Genomic DNA, 15,956 nt, shown 5'->3' on the forward strand with positions numbered 1-15,956 from the left:
AAAAAAAAAAAAAAAAAAAAAGACATGTTCTATAAATCCAGGCTATGCTCTGATGTACCAGTTAGAAATAATATTGTTTTAAACCAATAGAGGCACACTTGAGAGGTAGAGTGAAGAGGATCAGGAATTGAAGGTTAACATCAGCTATACAGTGAGTCTGAGGACATTCTAGGCTACATTAGACCAGAGATAGAGATCTAGATAGATAAATATATGGATGGATGGATGGATGGATAGATAGATAGATAGATAGATAGATAATTAGGCTAGGCTGACTGGTCAGTCAGTAAGCCCAGGAATTCTCCCATCTCTGCCTCCCAGGTCCTGGGATATTATAAGCCACTATTATCCAGTCTTTTACATGCATCTGGGGACCAGTCTCAGATCCTCATGCTTATGCAGTAAACATCTAACCCATATATCATTTTTAAAGATGACAGCCCCTCATATCAGTTTTTTAAAAAAACAAACTCCTGAGATCAAAACAAAACATGATTATTTAATGCTAGACACCTATCCCAGGTAACTCCTGTGCAAGCTGTAGACAAAGGTTAATGATTCCATGACTTTCCATGGCTCAACTATTGTCAAAAGTTCTTTCATAAACTTGTAGCCATCTCCACTATGTCTACTATGTGACCTCTCAGAGACACTCAGCTCCAGCATCTTTTGAGTCTGCACTCATCCCATTGCAGTCAAGAACCAACCAGTGTTCCCTGTCTACTCAGTTTGGTACTCATCTCTAGTTCACTGCTCATAAATTTTGTTGTGACAGGAGTTTGAATCCAAGCTGCATTTTGAGGCTGTCAATCTCTTTTTCATGTTCTTTAATAGAGAAATTATTATATTGTTTGTGCCTTTAACTCTTACTGATTCCCTTCATTAATCCCAAGCAAATGAGTCTGTCTGGGTCAGTTGTGAACTGAACATTTTTCTGCACAAAAGACAGCTAAGTTAGCTGAGTAGGGATACTTTTCTAAAGTCAAGAACAGTAGCAAACATCAGGGGACTGAGATAAACTGACAATGGCATAAAACTAAAATCTGGTTTATCTGTGTCATAGTTTATGATGGTTTGTAAAAGAAGTGGGTCTTCGTGTCTGCCTAGCTTTTTTCCTAAGGATAAGACAAACTTAGACTTATTTTCTCTTTCAGAAACGAGGTGACGATTTTGAAACTGTCTCCTTCTGGCTCTCTAACACATGTCGATTTTTGCACTGTTTGAAGCAATATAGTGGAGAAGAGGTGAGAAAACGTTAGTGTAAAAACAGCATGTTGTACTTTCTTTGACTTTTTAAAGGGAAAGTTTAAAAATGTTTGAGTCTTGTTAATTTCCAAACCCTCAAACAGGAAATGTACTGCCTTGCTGATGTTTGCTGTCTTCTGGTGACCTGGGCAATGATGTGGCTTCTTCCTTCCTAGCATTTAAAGAAAGCATGACAAAAACAAGTCAAGCACCACTCAGGGAAGAATTACCAGAAAACAAGTTTTTTCTTCACATGTAGTGTTTTATGTAGAGTTCAAGATTGGGATATAGAATTGTTTAAGAAGTGAATCTGTTTAAGCTAACTGAGTACCTTAAAGGCAACCAATAAAAAATTGTGTATGCATCTGAGCATGAAGGTAGAGACAGTTGGGTCTCTGAGTTCAAGGACAGCCAGAACTACACAGAGAGATCCTGTTTTGAAAACAAAAAGATCCTATATGCATCTTTGTTTGTAGTGAAGTGCTCATTTGTTGTTTGGTAGAGTTTAGCCAAGTGTAAAACTAAACTATTGATTATAACTGAAAGCTGCTTACTATGTGTCTAACAGTACTCAATATACTTTAACATGTGATTGTTACAACATCTCATGCAGTTGCCAGTAAACCCATTTTACAGATAAGGCTCAGTAAGATTCCTCCATTAGTCTGTAACCTCTTGACATAAGGAGCAGAGCTGTGACTCTACATCTGCACAGCTCTCAGGGACCTGTTGCCTGACCCCACCCATCCTTTGTCATGAAGGCAGGCAGAGATGCTGGTAGTACTCTCTGGCAGGCAGAGCAAAGGACTACCATAGCAGGATGGCAGGATATACAGACATGAGCAGGATACCTAGAAGGTGGGCCTGAGGGAGCAGAATCCTGAGAAAGGCCATGAAGGAGATCCTACTGGCCCCTCATTTTGACTGTGTTATCCACTAAGTTGCTCTGTCGTTAGGTGGGGCCAGTGAGCAGTGTGTGCAGGGGAAAATGACTGAAGACTGTGCTGCCTTCCCGGGGAGCTCTCCTTCTAAACCAATGCTATTGAAAGACTTTTCTAAGATCTGACTGAAATCATCATTTAGATACTGTGAGTTAGAATAAAATGATAACGCTCATTTATTTTCTAGCTTATAAACTAGTCTAATCCAGAAGCTTATACATGTTCCTCTGGGTGTAATGTATATTCATAGGACTGTATTTAAAGAGTCTAGAGCTAAAGAGTGTTTTCAATTATTTAGTGTTTGTTAGTAGACCTGCTATTTTATCAATGAAACATGTTTTTTTCTTAGTTAAATTTCCCCTTCTTGCTATTAGAAAGCCTTAAGTATAGATTGCCTAGGTCCTCTGTTATTCAAAGCTAAAGAGAAGAGGATGATGCAGGAGTGAAAAACACAGGCAACAGCATTGAGAATGATGACCCTGGCACTGGGTAGAAGGATTGAGCAGGACGCAGAGTGAGGCAGACAGAGACATTGGCTTCCTGTGCACCACTAACATTGTGTTGATTCTAGGGCTTCATGAAACACAACACGTCTCGCCAGAATGAACACTGCCTCACCAATTTTGACCTTGCTGAATATCGGCAAGTACTGAGTGACTTGGCCATTCAGATCTATCAGCAGCTTGTGAGGGTGTTAGAGAACATTCTTCAGCCAATGATAGGTAAGACCAGGGTCGCTGAGCATCACTGGTGCTTGCTGACAAATGAGGCCAGTGGTACATGTGACAGGCATGTGTTTATGTGGAGAACATACAGTGGTAACTCCGACAGAAGTCAGTCTCCACATGGCTGAAGCACTAGAATCCGTGTTTGCATCCTCTCTCTGAAGACTGAGCTGTCTTCTTTCTAGCAATAGACTTTGCTCCTTTGTCTAATTGTCAAAAAGCCTTCCAGCTGCTGTGGCACTATTGCACAGGGCCTCCTAGGAGATCTCTGAAAACCAAGGAGGCTGGGATGGGTTTGTACTTTGCCTAATAGTCTAAAGTAAAATGGCTGGGTGGCACTGTAGGAAAAAGAACTGCTCTCATAGGTGCATACTGGACACTCCATGTTCTGTAGTATAGCTCCTAGAAATGTCTAAGGCAAGTTGGCTTAAAGTAGCATTTCCTGTTGGCTGAGTGGCACATGTACTTCTGATTGTATATGTAAATAGAGTGTGATTCCATGCACCTCTCTTTATACTCATTCTGGATGGTCATTTATATGTTGACCTATCTTATTCCCTTGGGATGCACGAATTTGCAGGTTTTTAATGTAGCAAATTTATGGGTTTTTTTTTTTCAAACTATCAAACACTGTTATCTCCAGGCAAATTAGAGGCTCTTCACTACTTCAGGCTTTCATTATTTTCTTCCCTTGACCATGTGTTCCCCACATTTCTACGTTTTTCCTCCCTTAATGAGCTCACACATTCATTTTCTTTCAGAGGCCTGTAGTTAAAACAGCTAGGGACATAAAAGTCTGAGGAGGTCATATGAGATGGCAGTTATCTTCTCTCTTGTGCTTTAGAGGTTGTAAATTTAAAAATACTGTACATTGGCCAAAATGCAGGAAGTCACACAGAAGCCACAGCCAGCCTCCACCAGTCCTTCCTGTCTTTGCCTATGTGTACTGGCTGAACAAATAGTTCGCCTCTAAGCTGTCCCATTCTGTCTCCATTTCCCAGTCATTTCATAGCAACAACAAATGCTTTGAATTAGTATAGGGTTTGTGGGGAGCTGAGCGTAGCACAAGCAAATAGAAAAAAAATCCAGGTGTAGTCATTAATATCAAGGCCTTCTCAGGCAGGGAATGGGCATCTCCGAGTAGACATAGCAGCAGCTTTCTAAGGCAGCACTAGCCACACACTGAGAGGTGAGACAGCAGTACAAGAACAGAGACTAAGTCTGGAGAAACCAAGGTTATCCCAGCTCTTCAGCTCCACACCATCAGCTCTGACAGGCCTTCTCCAAGACTGCTTCCCAAAGCCTTGCCTTTCTTACTGTCTTGTTATTGTTTTGTTGTTGTTGTTTGAATTAGTGGCTTTTTCTCTAATGGCTGAGATCAAATACAAAGAACACTTATTTGACCACTCTCATAACCTTCTCACATACCACATGCAAGTGTACTCCCAAAGCTGATTCTTACTTTAGAAAATGCAGCAGTAAGATTACTTAATACTCTAGGAGACTTTCCATTTAAAAAACTTAATACTTCATTAAAGTTTAAAATCCAAAGGCTTATTCTTGGGACAGTTCCTTCTCCCACTATTTTTATCCTCCAATCATTTTCTAAAGTGTGTGCATTTGTGTGTGTGTGTGTGTGTGTGTGTGTGTGAGAGAGAGAGAGAGGGAGGGAGAGGGAGGGAGGGAGAGAGGGAGAGAGAAAGACAATCATCTTAACACTTAAAATATTTCTTCAGTCTCAGGCATGCTAGAGCATGAAACAATTCAGGGCGTATCTGGGGTGAAGCCCACGGGGCTCAGAAAGCGAACCTCCAGTATCGCAGATGAGGGCACCTACACACTGGACTCCATCCTGCGGCAGCTCAACTCCTTCCATTCAGTCATGTGTCAGCATGGCATGGACCCAGAGCTAATCAAGCAGGTGGTCAAGCAGATGTTCTACATTGTGGGCGCCATCACCCTCAACAACCTCCTCCTGCGCAAGGACATGTGCTCCTGGAGCAAGGGCATGCAGATCAGGTGAGCAAACACCAGCATGTGACAGCCGCTTGTCACAGGCCTGCTTGCCTGTTGATGGAGGATGACTTGTTCCTAAGCACTGCCAGGTGGCCAACAGCAAGGGAAGGACTGCTATAGAGCCAGTTCTTCAGCCTGGATGAGTTCTCATTGCTCAGGAGGAAACCCGCTCATCTGTTAAGCTACCTTGTTTGTAGGATTATTGAGATGTGCAAGGTCTGCTACGATGTATAATTTTCTCTCTTTTCTTACTTTTTTGATTGCATAATAAGAAAATATTAGAAAAATGAAACTACAATATTTTGTCATCATGAAATATCTATCCATATTAGGAATATAAATAAGAATAGACCCAACAGGGTCTGGAGAAGTGTCTCAGTGGTAAAGAGCACTTACTGTTCCTGACCAGGACCCAGGTTAGGCTCAGCACCTGCTGCATTTTCTAAAGTAAGAATCAGCTTTGGGAGTGCGCTTGCATGTGGTATGTGAGAAGGTTATGAGAGTGCTCAAATAAGTGTTCTTTGTCAGGGTGGTTCACAACTCTCTGTAATTCCAGTTCCAGGGATTGCAACCCCCTTTTATGGCCTCTGTCCACACTCTATGTGCATGGTACATATACACAGACCCAACCAAACACTTTTTTTTCCTTTTTAAATTTTTAAGTTAAAGAAAAATAATAGGTCCAAAAAGATCCTTTACTAACACTTGAACTTGAAGATACACTATACTCCATTTTTCAGTTATTTTAGTTTCTTTTTTGTTTTAGAGAAACTGGTCTTGGTCCCACAATCCTTCTGCTTCAGCTAGGAATGAAGGCATGCATCAGACATGCCCAGCAGTAACTAAATTTCATACGCACTACTCCTCACCATTGCCTCATTATTGCAACAGAACTGAATTTGGGGAGCAAATGGTTAATCTGGAGGAAAACATAGGGATTTTCACTGGGTGGTAGTGGTGCACACCTTTAATCCCAGCACTCAGGAGGCAGAGACAGGTGGATCTCTGTGAGTTTGAAACCAGCCTGGTCTACAGAGCAAGTTCTAGGAGAGCCAGGGCTACACAGAGAAACCCTGACTCAAAAAACTAAAAAAAAAAAAAAAGGGGGGGGGTGGGGAATTTCTACAAAATATATGGTTACTATTAGCAAACTGTAGTGTTCTATATTTACCATTTTTACCCATATTTCACTTTAATGTATAACCTCCATACAGAGATTCTAACCTTTTGTGAAGTTGTCTGACTTTTTTTTAAAGCCAGACTGATCTCAGACTCACAGTGTAGCCTTTGATTGCCAGATCTTCCTGCCTCTACCTCCCAAGAGGTAGTGTCACTACACCCAGATACAGTCAATCGTCTTCATATCATAATGCTGCTATCTTCCTGAAGACTCAATTCTGACCGTGTGTCCATCTGCCTTGACTGTATTCGCAATCTCCTGTCGGATAGCTGGGCATCTTCACACCCTAGCATCTGTGGAGTCTTTGTTTCTTCCAAGGGTGTTCCCTTGCCCTTCTCTTCTATCTTTAGGTTTTCTCAGGCCACTGTCCCTGTTGTCAGGGCCCTTCCCTAGGGAAGTTTGAGTCCAGGGCATATGCTGGGGCATCTGACTGTTCACTCACTCATTTTGGAATCTTCCTAAGGAAAAGAGAGTGCATGAAGAATCAAAAGGTTTATCCTGCAAAGGGAACCTGAATTTCAGAAGCCAGAAGTACATTCTAGGCAGCTGTATAATAAGGACAGAGTCATAGGATATATTCCGTTTTGTTTATTAGCAAGTCTAATAACTTTTCCTCTGAGGACTTTGTTTCCATCTTTCAATAAAGAGTTGCAGTCTCTTGTCATTCAGTCTTACATAATTACGATTATAAGCCTCATGACTTTATAATGATAAATGTTAAAGCACAGCTGATTAGATTTTAGAAAATTGAATAAAAACACTACCTGTCACATTAACTGACAAGGCTACATATACAAAATTAAGACATTTATGACAGCATTCAGCAAATTTGCATTTTCTCTCTTATTCTCTCTTACATTTTCTCTCTTTATTTTTGGCACAGGTACAATGTCAGTCAACTGGAAGAATGGCTACGTGACAAGAATCTAATGAACAGTGGGGCCAAGGAGACTCTGGAACCTCTTATCCAGGCTGCTCAGCTTTTGCAAGTGAAAAAGAAAACTGATGATGATGCGGAAGCTATCTGCTCCATGTGCAACGCCCTGACCACAGCCCAGGTACTGCAGCTGTCCATGGGCAGCACACCACAGTAGCCATCCCAGAGGAGCTCAGGGAAGTCAGGCCTGCCGTGACTCCTCTCTCCTCACTGACCTCCTTCCTTGGCAGAGAAGATACATGGCAATGTAAATCTGGAAATGAGGGGATTTTATTATTAGTTAGTTTTGGTGCTGCTCCTAGTCATATGTAGAATATTCAGCAAAGAGTAAAGGCATAGTACTCTTAGTAAGGGTAATGTTCTGGGCCCTGCAATACAACCTGGACTAAAAACAAAGTCCCTAGTCTCATGGGGGATATATTCTTTAGAGCTTCCATTCCATAAAGTTATTTCTGTGTTATTCAGTAGTTAATGGTTCTTTAGATTTTTCTATTTGGGGTCAGTAATATGGGTCCGGCAGAAAAGGCACTCACTTCCTGCCATGCCTGATGACCGGAGCTTGACCCCTGAGACCCACAGGTGGAAGGAGAGAACCAATTCCCAAGGGTTGTCCTTTGACCTTGCTCTGGCGCTTGCATGCTCTGGCGCTGCCTACATACACAAAATAATTCTTACTCTCTGACCTACATGTGACTAGCCCCCGTCATACAGTGTCATACTTGTGGAGGTAATTACTTTAATTAACAATAAGAAATCTCCACCTTCATGAGCTTACATCTCAATAGGGAAAAAAGAAATACTTGAAGCTAACATCAAAAACATGTAGCACGCCACACAGTGGTGGCGCACACCTTTAATCCCAGCACTTGGGAGGCAGAGGCAGGTGGATTTCTGAGTTTAAGGCCAGCCTGGTCTTCAGAGTGAGTTCCAGGACAGCCAGGGCTACACAGAGAAATCCTGTCTCGAAAAACCAAAAAAAAAACCAAAAACCAAACAAACAAAAAAAAAACAAAAACAAAACCATGTAGCACATTGTGTTCTTAATGCTTTACAGGAAGCACTGACGGCCTTTTCTGAGAAGTGCCACTCAGCAGCCTTGAACTTAGGGAAGGGCCAGGGCAGAGTGGTGTTAGAGCAGACAGCAGCTGCCAAAGGCAGGCCTCAGAAGGGCCTGCTGTTCTCTTCACCTGGTTAGTTCATCTCCCTGATGCTTAGCTCTTCATCTCTGGACAGTGATTCACTCTACTCAGGGAAAACAGTTGGAATCACAGTCATAGCTTCTTAGTGCCAAAATTTACAGAAATTGATGCTGTACGCTTACTTTGGAGCAGAAATTTTCAGTACTGGTGATGGTCTTGAGGTCTTCCCCATTTCTGCCAACTAGTGGCACCCTGGGGAAACCTGGTAACAGATGTTTCCTTGTCTTCCAGCATTTAGAGAATGTGCTTTAGCACTTAATATTTCAGTTTTACTACATGCCCAAAGAATTAAGTCGACCTTTACTTTGGTTATTTACTTGATGGGGACAGTCCTTTGTGCAGCTTTAACCCTCCTTGTCTCTGAGTGGCTGATTCCTGAGGCAAAGGTGTCACTCACAGACTTTTATTCCATGTCTCTCTGGTGCTTACCGTACTCTTTGCCTGTAGGCTGGCATCGTCCTGTACTTAGCTTTCTGTTTAACTAATTTAAATGTAAATAACCACACGTGACTGTGATAACTAGTATGTTAGCACAGCTTTAAACAATACCTTGAAAATGAGGCTAGGCATGGTGGCACAGGCTGTACTTCCAGCACATGCAAGCTGATATAAGAGGACAGCAAATGTGAGACCAGCCTAGCCTGCATAGGAAAACCACATCTCAAAACAACAGTTCTGCCTCACACAAACAATGATGTTCTTGAGGCTAATAATGAATTCTAGGCCAGCCTGAGGTACATAGAAATCTGTCTCAAGCCTTCCAATACCATAAGAGGAAAAGAAAAATGACCATTTTTTTTTTATTTTTAAGACCATTTTTAATTTACTTCTTAACTTTTTTAATTCATTTATAATGACTTTCTTTTCTAAATGTGAGTTTTTAGGCTTGTGTAAAATGAATAATATTTAATTCTATAATTTTAATATGGCCATATATGCTTTAATGTGAAGACAGGAAGTTGCAGAACATTACTAGAATTCATTCCATTTGTATAAAAATATCCTAAGCCAGAATGTGTAGAAAGTACAGTGGTGGCCCAGAACATGGGTAGCCATTGTTGCTTTAGAAGATGGAAAGGATAAAATAAGGGCACATTTTACACTGTTTGAATGGCTTTCTGATTTATTTTCTTCTTAAAATGTTACATAACTACATTCTTCTTGTAAAACTTCAAATACAAAGACAATTGGGCTCTTTGGTTCCTCCTTCCCTCTTTCCCAGTCCACCCCAGGAAAAACTGAAAGGGGGAGTACAGAAGGTCCTTCCCACTCAACAGATCATGAAGAGCCAGGCTGTTTGTGAAATGTCTTTACCCTTTCTCTCTCCAGATCGTCAAAGTGTTGAATCTGTACACACCCGTGAATGAGTTTGAAGAGCGGGTCTCTGTTTCATTTATCCGCACTATACAGGTGAGATGCTTTTTTCTTTCTTACTTATTTGCCACATGGTCATTTGAATGGAGTATTCACAATGTTTTTGGAAGGATAATGTGTTTTCATCTTTTGCTTTTCCATTTTATTTATTTTGCAGTGCATTGACTTTTTTATATAAGTTTATAGTCCATAAATATTTTTAATCAAAAATTAACATTTTCATTAAATTTTTAATAGAAATTTTGGTAGAAAAATATCTTACAAATTGAAAGGATTGATACCGTTTGTCTTTTTCCTTAATCTTCTCAGATGCGGTTACGAGACAGAAAAGACTCTCCGCAGCTGCTCATGGATGCAAAACACATCTTTCCTGTCACGTTTCCCTTTAACCCATCCTCCCTGGCCCTAGAAACCATCCAGATCCCAGCCAGCCTGGGCCTGGGCTTCATTGCACGGGTCTGAAGTGCTGTCCAAGCAAATGTAGAGGACGCATTTCTCCTCAGAAAATGAACAGTTGTTTCCAGTGATCTACTGAAAATACATTTTTAAAGAAAAAGTACTGATTATCTCCAAAAGAAGATGTTAACTGGAAACCCCTCCCCACCCCCCAGAATCCTTGGATTGGGAGACACTCCTTGTGCTGTTACCTTTAAAGCAACATTCATTCTCTATCAGTTGGAAACCCTGAGTTTACATACAGCTGAATGGTGGCAGGGAGGAGTGAACGGAAGGATGGAAGGGGCGTGTCTTCTTCAGCTGACAGCATTTAGTTTAAATCCTTATAGTGCTGCATTTAAATGGCATACAAAATACAATCCCATATGTATGAACTGTTGTGAATAAGGCACAAAGAACTGAAGAAAATCACTGAATACATATCATAACAGCTTAGGAGCCGATCATGTTGATATTGTCAAACTGGATCAAAAAAATAAACTGGCAACATTAAAGTAACTGGCCAAGTAACGTCCTTCCCTGTGTCACTACAGCATGGTGATATGAAAGATGCTGTTAGCTAGGCAGTGGAGATGCCCGTTGGTACTGTAACTTACTGAGCATCTTATGGCTGCTGTGTGCTGTCTCCTGACCTAAGCGAGTCACTTAGGCACTACAAAATAAGCTTCTCTCTCATCAGCTCTGTTTACAGTTCAACCAGATCAGTTCTAACCGGATTATATGCAATTGTCCACAGGTTCATTGTTATGTGTAGCAGACACTGGGGAAGTAGAGTTAGACAGAGTGGCTGTTGATGTCATTGCTGATCAGGATTATTACAATGATAAGTCACCTGTGTGGATATCACATCATGGTATAGTGTTGTGTATAGTTACTTATTTTTAGTTCCTAAATCTGATTCTTGCCATGCATATGTTCAACCTTGACAAGTTTTCTTTTTAATTTATTAGGTGTTAGTTTCAGTCACTATCTAGAAAGGACTATCAGAATATTTATGATTAAGATCTTGAAACTGTTTATCCTATGAGTTATTCAAAATAGGCATATAAATAAATCATTATAATTCAGAGGGCTTAGGTGTTGCAACCTCTATAAATGTTCTCAGATACCACTGGATACTTTAAAAACATCATATTATAAATACATTAAGAAGATTTATGTAAGAAATATAAAAAGATTATTAAATTTTATAGAGGATTTGGTTCAGTAAGACCCAGATTCTGTATGTTTTCATTATGAAATTCTAATTAAGCATATTCTCCATTTTTTTCTGAGAATCTTATATAATAAATCCTTTGGGTTTTGCAAGAGCAAATTCTTAGCTTTCATTCCTCTGGCTCTTAATTACAATCATCAAAGTATAGTTTAACTGTAGGATGGTCTATAACAGTGACATTTAAATATGTGCAATATTATTACTGAGAGCTAAACGGTTTCAAGTCAATGATAAGTACTGTTATTAAACAACAGTTATTGTTCATTATCTTACTGGAGCCTGAATGTCCTTGTTTATTAAAGTAAAAAGGTTGGACAACTGCTTGTTCCAGCCACTTCCCTGTTTACAGTTCACTCATACTTGGTTCCTAGAAAAAGGGGTCACAGTTACTCTGTCCTGTTGTAAAGACCAGTGTTTAGTGCCTGTCAGTTCCCTAGGGTTAATACACTAAGTCACAAGTTTATGTAACCACAATCTTTTCTTAACATACATCATTTAGGTACTCTAGAACACCCTAATTATTTGTATTATTTGAAAGTTACTTAGTCTAAATAATTTTTGTTACATGATAAACTTTTTGTTGTTGTTGTTTAGGGAATTTTGTTTTTTGTAGTGCTGGGAATTGAACCCAGGGCCTCATGTGTGTTAAATAAGTACTCTACCACTGAGCTACAGTCTCTACTCTTTATTCCGTTCTAGTACCTTTATTTATTTGCAGAACCTAAAACACTAATCAACCATCTTCAGTTTTCCTGGGTTTTCAGTATTGCTTCAGTGAACAGTTAATGCTTAAAGCCATCTCACTAGTACTGAGTGTGTCAGACAGCAGAGATGGGTAGCGAGCGGGTGGTAGAACTACTGAGCAAACAGAGCCACGTGTAGGCTGTCTTCTCTCACTCAGCCCTGGCAGGCCGCCCACACCCTGCTCCCAGCTTAGTCCTGAGTGGGATGCTGATGCACACCCTGAGTCGTGTCTTCAGGACCATGCTGTCACATCCACTGTCCCTGAAACCCCATTTTCCTACTTCAGACATTTGTGCCCTACAGTTTCTAGCACTTTCATTTTTCTCTGTTGTCAAGACCTAGGGCTCCAGTTCTACAGCTGCTCCCATTTTGTGGTTCTCCTGGTTCAGTGACAACGGTTCAGAGTCCATGATTCCAAACTTCAACTCTCTCAAGCTGCTCAGACCCCCATGGTGATTGTGTGCACTGCTTTGTTAAGGAGGGAGGCACCAGGCTTGTGTTCACTGGTGTCCTCTGGGCTCGGTGAGGAGCACTGGCCTCCACTCTGTCATCCATACTCTCCTAGCTTCACATACACCCAGCCTCTCCCTGCCTGTCCCATCCCCCATTTCCCTAGCTTTCCAGCCTGATGGCTTTCTGTGGCCCTGGCCGGCATGCATGGGAATCACCTTTTGGTGTTCTGTGTACACTCCCCCTGTCCTCTCTCTGTACTCCTTAACATTATCACTAATTGGCTTTTCCATAATTCCACTATAACATACTTGGACTACAAAGAAGGAGCTCTTGAAAGACACACCAGCCCAGCGGTTCTTCCTGGCAGTAGCCCCTGCCGGTAGCCACCACTCTCTCTGCTGCAGATGCAGCTCACTCGCTTGGCATCCACAGTGAGGAGAAAAGCAGTTTCCCTTCCCTTCCTGCAGCTTTTCTTAGCCCAAGGCTTGAATCTGCCTTAGAGTAACTCAGAATAAGGAAAGATAAACACAAATCAAAACGCACAAAGGACAACTTGGTGGTTCCTTTGGAGCCCTGAACGTTCCACGTTCCTGGGCACTGCTCTAGAAAGCAAATGTACAGAACAATAATCCAAAGCCAAGGGATAGGGGATGTAGCTCTGGGCCAGTTTAGATGACGTGCTTTGTTAACTGACCCATTTCAGCAGCTAAAGAAAGACTCCCTGTGGGTGAACAAGTGTGTGTAATACACATATTCTTTAATAGTGTATGCAGAAGGCTATGAAAATACTTCAGGTCTCAGTGTCTTGATTATTGTGAGAAATTAGTTTTCTGACAATTGTAGGGAAAGAGGAGCCGCTGCCATCCTGAGAACTCCACATGGAGTGAGTCCCTCTCTCTCACACACACATAGTCACCAGTTGAGAGTTCTTCAGGAGGCGTGGTCAAGGGTCCTCTGGGTAACATCAACCTGTTAGGACGAAGAGCAAATGTCCGTGTGTGACACTGCATGGCTCTGTTGAAAGTAGTGCAGAAATAGTACCCATAATGCATGTGCTTCACGCCAGCAACTCTTCCTCTGTTACCTCACTTCCTCACAGCGTCCACAGGAGACAGCTCCCTCAATCAGCGGGGATGATATAATTTGGGACAGTGGTATGGTTAGTGACTCGTCAGGGGTGACACTGCCCTTTAGCAGTAAAGGCAGAGGCTGTCCTATCTTCCCTGATGCTGTAGGGTGCCCTGGGCTACTAAGGGTGCTCTTCATCTTTATTGGCATGTGGGAGAAGACAAATGATGAGCGCCAACTTACTTCCTGGGAGGCCAGTGCACAGTGCTTACAGCACCAGCTGTGATGAGGCTTGCCTTTTGTGGTGAACCAGTACTCCTCGACAGGGTGTGGACTCTCAAGTTAGAGCAGTGAAAACCTCAGATGTGAAGAGGCAAGGCAGGCCACTCTCCATAACCCCGGAGGTTTCCCTGGGAGAGCCCCTGGCTGAACTACACAGCCTGCAGAGAGCTCTCTAGTTTTAGGCACAGAGGGACCCAGGACACTTAAGTACCTCCCTCCCTGGGGCTGTCTGCCATTGGTGAGTCAGTGGAAGCTTGGAAATAACCACAGCTTGCTGCAGGGGAGGAGCTAGGAGCTGTGCTGTGGGCATGCATGCTTGAGGCCACACAAGCATTTGGTGGTGAGTGCTTTGTCGTTTGTTCTCAGGCTGTGCTGTGAGGGCCGCCTTAACCTTTGCCCCTTCCCTTTTAGAGCTGCCTTAAGTTCGCCAGAACTTGTCCTCAGTGAGGGGTCTCTTGCCATGTTTCTCAAGGTTTTGTAAGGATTTGGATTGGGTGTAGCTTCCAACCACTTATTCCTTTCTCCCCTTCCTGCATCTCCTGCTACTAGTATACTGCCATTTCCAACCAGAGGTTAGAATTTATAAAGCAACCAATGGAATGTTAGCTTTAGGAATATTTCTGGGTTAGTGCAACTCCCTGAAACAGTAAGCAAATTAGCATGCATGGAAGCAAGACGGAAGTCAGTGTATTCCTGGGTGGGTGTCTTGCCTTCCACTAGCTCTTTCTAATAGAGGCAAAAATACAACTCTAAAAACTTTGTATGGACATCCTTTTAAAATGTAAAGGTACCCTACTGTAAAAGGCTGAGTAAAAAACAGAAAAGTAGCTGTATTAAATTCTAATCCATTATAGTACCTAAATTAACTTAAGAATTATAGTCAATTTCTCAGTAGGTCAAAAAGCAAAAGATGCCATGTCAAACATCTCCTAAATGCATTTTATATATATTTTTATTGTATAATTTGGTCTCCTAAAAAAAATGTTCATTATCTTAACTTAATGGGTAGAATTAGACTCATAACATATCTGAAAACAACTAACATTTCCTTGGCATTGTGATATTGTTTGGAATATTTGGAGAAATTTTAGGTTTGTTTTTGAAAGTTGAAATTTCCATGTATAATTTAATGCTTGGAAAGTGAATACAGCCCCATGTGTTTTCCAGAGTCAGTAGTTTCAAATAACTTATTGTTACTATGTGTAATAAAATCTTAGCCTCTCTAAGTCATGTGAGACATTATTTTTCCCACAAAAGGTGATTTCTCCTTTAAATATGGATATATGTTGTGGTTGTGATTTATGATCCACAATTATGTTCTTTTGTTGGTTCCTGAAGTAATAATAATTTTCTTGTATTTTTGGAAAGTTCCAGTTGTTCCAGCAGTATTGTACAGACAAGCTCATGGCATTTAACATACTTGTGGTTTTATCTTAACCGTTAGCACTTATTGTGAAATGGACCTGCCTTTGAAATACAGTAAATGGGATGTTGCAGTTTTCAAATCTTTTTCTTCCTTGGATCTGGAGAAAGAATTTTCTTGATCTACACAATTCATCTCTGCAAAGTGGTTAGTTGAGGAAGCAGAAATGCTGAAAGGTGAGAGGTATTACGAAGCCTCTCTGGATCTAAACCGAACCCATTCCAGAGTATCGCACAGCAAATCTTCTAGAATGTTAAAAATTCACCTCATATCAACAAAAGCCTTGGAAACATGAGTTTTTCACTGGGTATTACCTAATGCTAAAAGGAAAGCCAAAACAATATCAGAATGACATTTTATGCTCTAAATTTATAGCTGTCTAATGTGCTTAGTGTGTATCTGTCATTAGTGCTGTATTTCTCCTAGCTATTGTAGAAAATTGTTGAAATAAAGATAAGGATATCAAGAACCGTTGTCTTTGTCTATAAACTCACTTCACAAAACAAATTGTTACTCTGAAGAGTAACTGTTGTATGTATAGTCTCAGATCTTAGAAATTGACTTGTGTTCATTCTCCGCCTGTGTTAGAGAACAGCAATGTGAAAACTGCAAACATTTAAGCAAGCAGGTCAGCCAAACAGCTGGGGGACTCTTGCCCTTCCCTCAGGCTGCTTGCCTATCCTGGGATTCTCTCAGA

General features: G+C 41.2%; 1 protein-coding gene across 10 annotated transcripts in view; it reads left to right on the forward strand.

Annotated features, from left to right (window-relative positions):
- Myo5a (myosin VA) overlaps nt 1-15,728 on the forward strand; it is a 153,006-nt gene extending 137,278 nt beyond the window's left edge. For 6 of the 10 annotated variants that reach the window (XM_031345367.1, XM_031345368.1, XM_031345372.1 and 3 more), the window contains 6 exons: nt 1,155-1,244; nt 2,758-2,908; nt 4,648-4,930; nt 6,991-7,165; nt 9,573-9,653; nt 9,927-15,728. In XM_031345367.1, the coding sequence (XP_031201227.1) occupies nt 1,155-1,244; nt 2,758-2,908; nt 4,648-4,930; nt 6,991-7,165; nt 9,573-9,653; nt 9,927-10,079 (933 nt within the window). In that variant the 3' untranslated portion in view covers nt 10,080-15,728. The remainder of the gene's footprint in view (nt 1-1,154; nt 1,245-2,757; nt 2,909-4,647; nt 4,931-6,990; nt 7,166-9,572; nt 9,654-9,926) is intronic. The other 4 variants (XM_031345369.1, XM_031345373.1, XM_031345371.1 and 1 more) reach the window with 2 other exon arrangements.
- The last annotated feature ends 228 nt before the right edge of the window (nt 15,729-15,956 follow it).

Source organism: Mastomys coucha, unplaced genomic scaffold, assembly GCF_008632895.1.
Source record: "Mastomys coucha isolate ucsf_1 unplaced genomic scaffold, UCSF_Mcou_1 pScaffold23, whole genome shotgun sequence".
Taxonomy (NCBI): Eukaryota; Metazoa; Chordata; class Mammalia; order Rodentia; family Muridae; genus Mastomys; species Mastomys coucha.